Source organism: Colobus angolensis, unplaced genomic scaffold, assembly GCF_000951035.1.
Source record: "Colobus angolensis palliatus isolate OR3802 unplaced genomic scaffold, Cang.pa_1.0 Scaffold10276, whole genome shotgun sequence".
In the NCBI taxonomy this organism is placed as follows: domain Eukaryota; kingdom Metazoa; phylum Chordata; class Mammalia; order Primates; family Cercopithecidae; genus Colobus; species Colobus angolensis.
In genome coordinates, this window is record NW_012111227.1 from 1 (window position 1) to 1,172 (window position 1,172).

At 53.4% G+C, this 1,172-nt stretch overlaps 1 protein-coding gene across 1 annotated transcript; it reads left to right on the top strand.

Moving 5' to 3' along the window:
* The first annotated feature begins 686 nt into the window (after positions 1-686).
* On the top strand, positions 687-1,166 carry LOC105511498 (uncharacterized protein C4orf3 homolog). The gene has a single exon (XM_011941623.1). The coding sequence runs from the start codon at positions 817-819 to the stop codon at positions 1,018-1,020; it is 204 nt and encodes a 67-aa protein (XP_011797013.1). The 5' UTR covers positions 687-816; the 3' UTR covers positions 1,021-1,166.
* The last annotated feature ends 6 nt before the right edge of the window (positions 1,167-1,172 follow it).

Below are 1,172 nucleotides of genomic sequence, written 5' to 3' on the forward strand. Positions count from 1 at the left end.
GGTCTCGGCTCACTGCAACCTCCGCCTCCCAGGTTCAAACGATTCTCCTGCCTCAGCCTCCCGAGTAGCTGGTATTACAGGTGCCCGCCACCACGCCCGGCTAATTTTTGTTTTTTTTTTTTTTTTTTTTTTTTTAAGTAAAGACGGGATTTCAGTATGGTGGCCTCGCTGGTCTAGAACTCCTTACCTCAGGTGATCCGCCTGCCTCGGCCTCCCAAAGTGCTGGGATTACAGGGGGCGTGGCCAGGTTATTCTTAAACTCACTCCCTTGAAGTACCTGCAAAATACGTGCTGGTCTCTGGCCCTTTTGGAAACTCAGTCCTGTGAGTAGGACGTCCACCTCATTGGTGGTGTTTCAAATACTAAGTGTAAAATGCTAGAGACAGTACAAAACCCACCAGGGGGTCCTTCCTAACACGTTGGCATAAGTATCCAAACGGAATACAGGGATAGGACAGGTGACCTTGGGCAGTTCCAGGGAGGAGTCCATCACCTGACTGGAATGGGCCTTTCAGTGGGACGAGAGTGTATTTCTTCCAATGAAACCTGAATAACCACCTTGCGTCCTGGAGTAGGCGGGCCCATTAGTATCAAGGCGGAGGCCGTGCTTCCTGTCCGCGGTCACGTAGGCAGCGGAAAGCCGTACCAGGCGCCTGCGCGCTGGGAAGGGTAGGCTCAGAGTGCTTTCCGGAACCCGGTGAGTGGTGGACTGCGCAGGCGGCCGGATTCCACTCAGTTTCCGGTCCGGCGAACACCAAAGTCGAGGAATCTAAGCATTTTCAGTTTCTGGGATTGTTAGGAAGCTGCAGGAGCGAGATGGAGGTGGACGCACCGGTTGTTGATGGTCGAGATGGTCTCCGGGAGCGGCGAGGCTTGAGCGAGGGAGGGGGACAGAACCTCGATGTGCGGCCTCGGTCTGGGGCAAACGGGCTTCCCAAACACTCTTACTGGTTGGACCTCTGGCTCTTCATCGTTTTCGATGTGGTGGTGTTTCTCTTTGTGTATTTTTTGCCATGGTGAGTATCTTGAAGGCAGAATTGGAGTGGTAAGGAGCTTAGAGATAATTTGCTCTCTTTTGGGCGGAGAGGGGACTGAATTCCGGAGTTTATATATGTCCAAGATGACGCAGCTGGTGAGTAGCGCAGTCGGGTGGGTGGGGGAGAAGGATTAGG

What these genes read in the sequence shown, in the direction of transcription:
- LOC105511498 (XM_011941623.1), top strand. Translation starts at nt 817, where the DNA reads ATGGAGGTGGACGCACCGGTTGTTGATGGTCGAGATGGTCTCCGGGAG.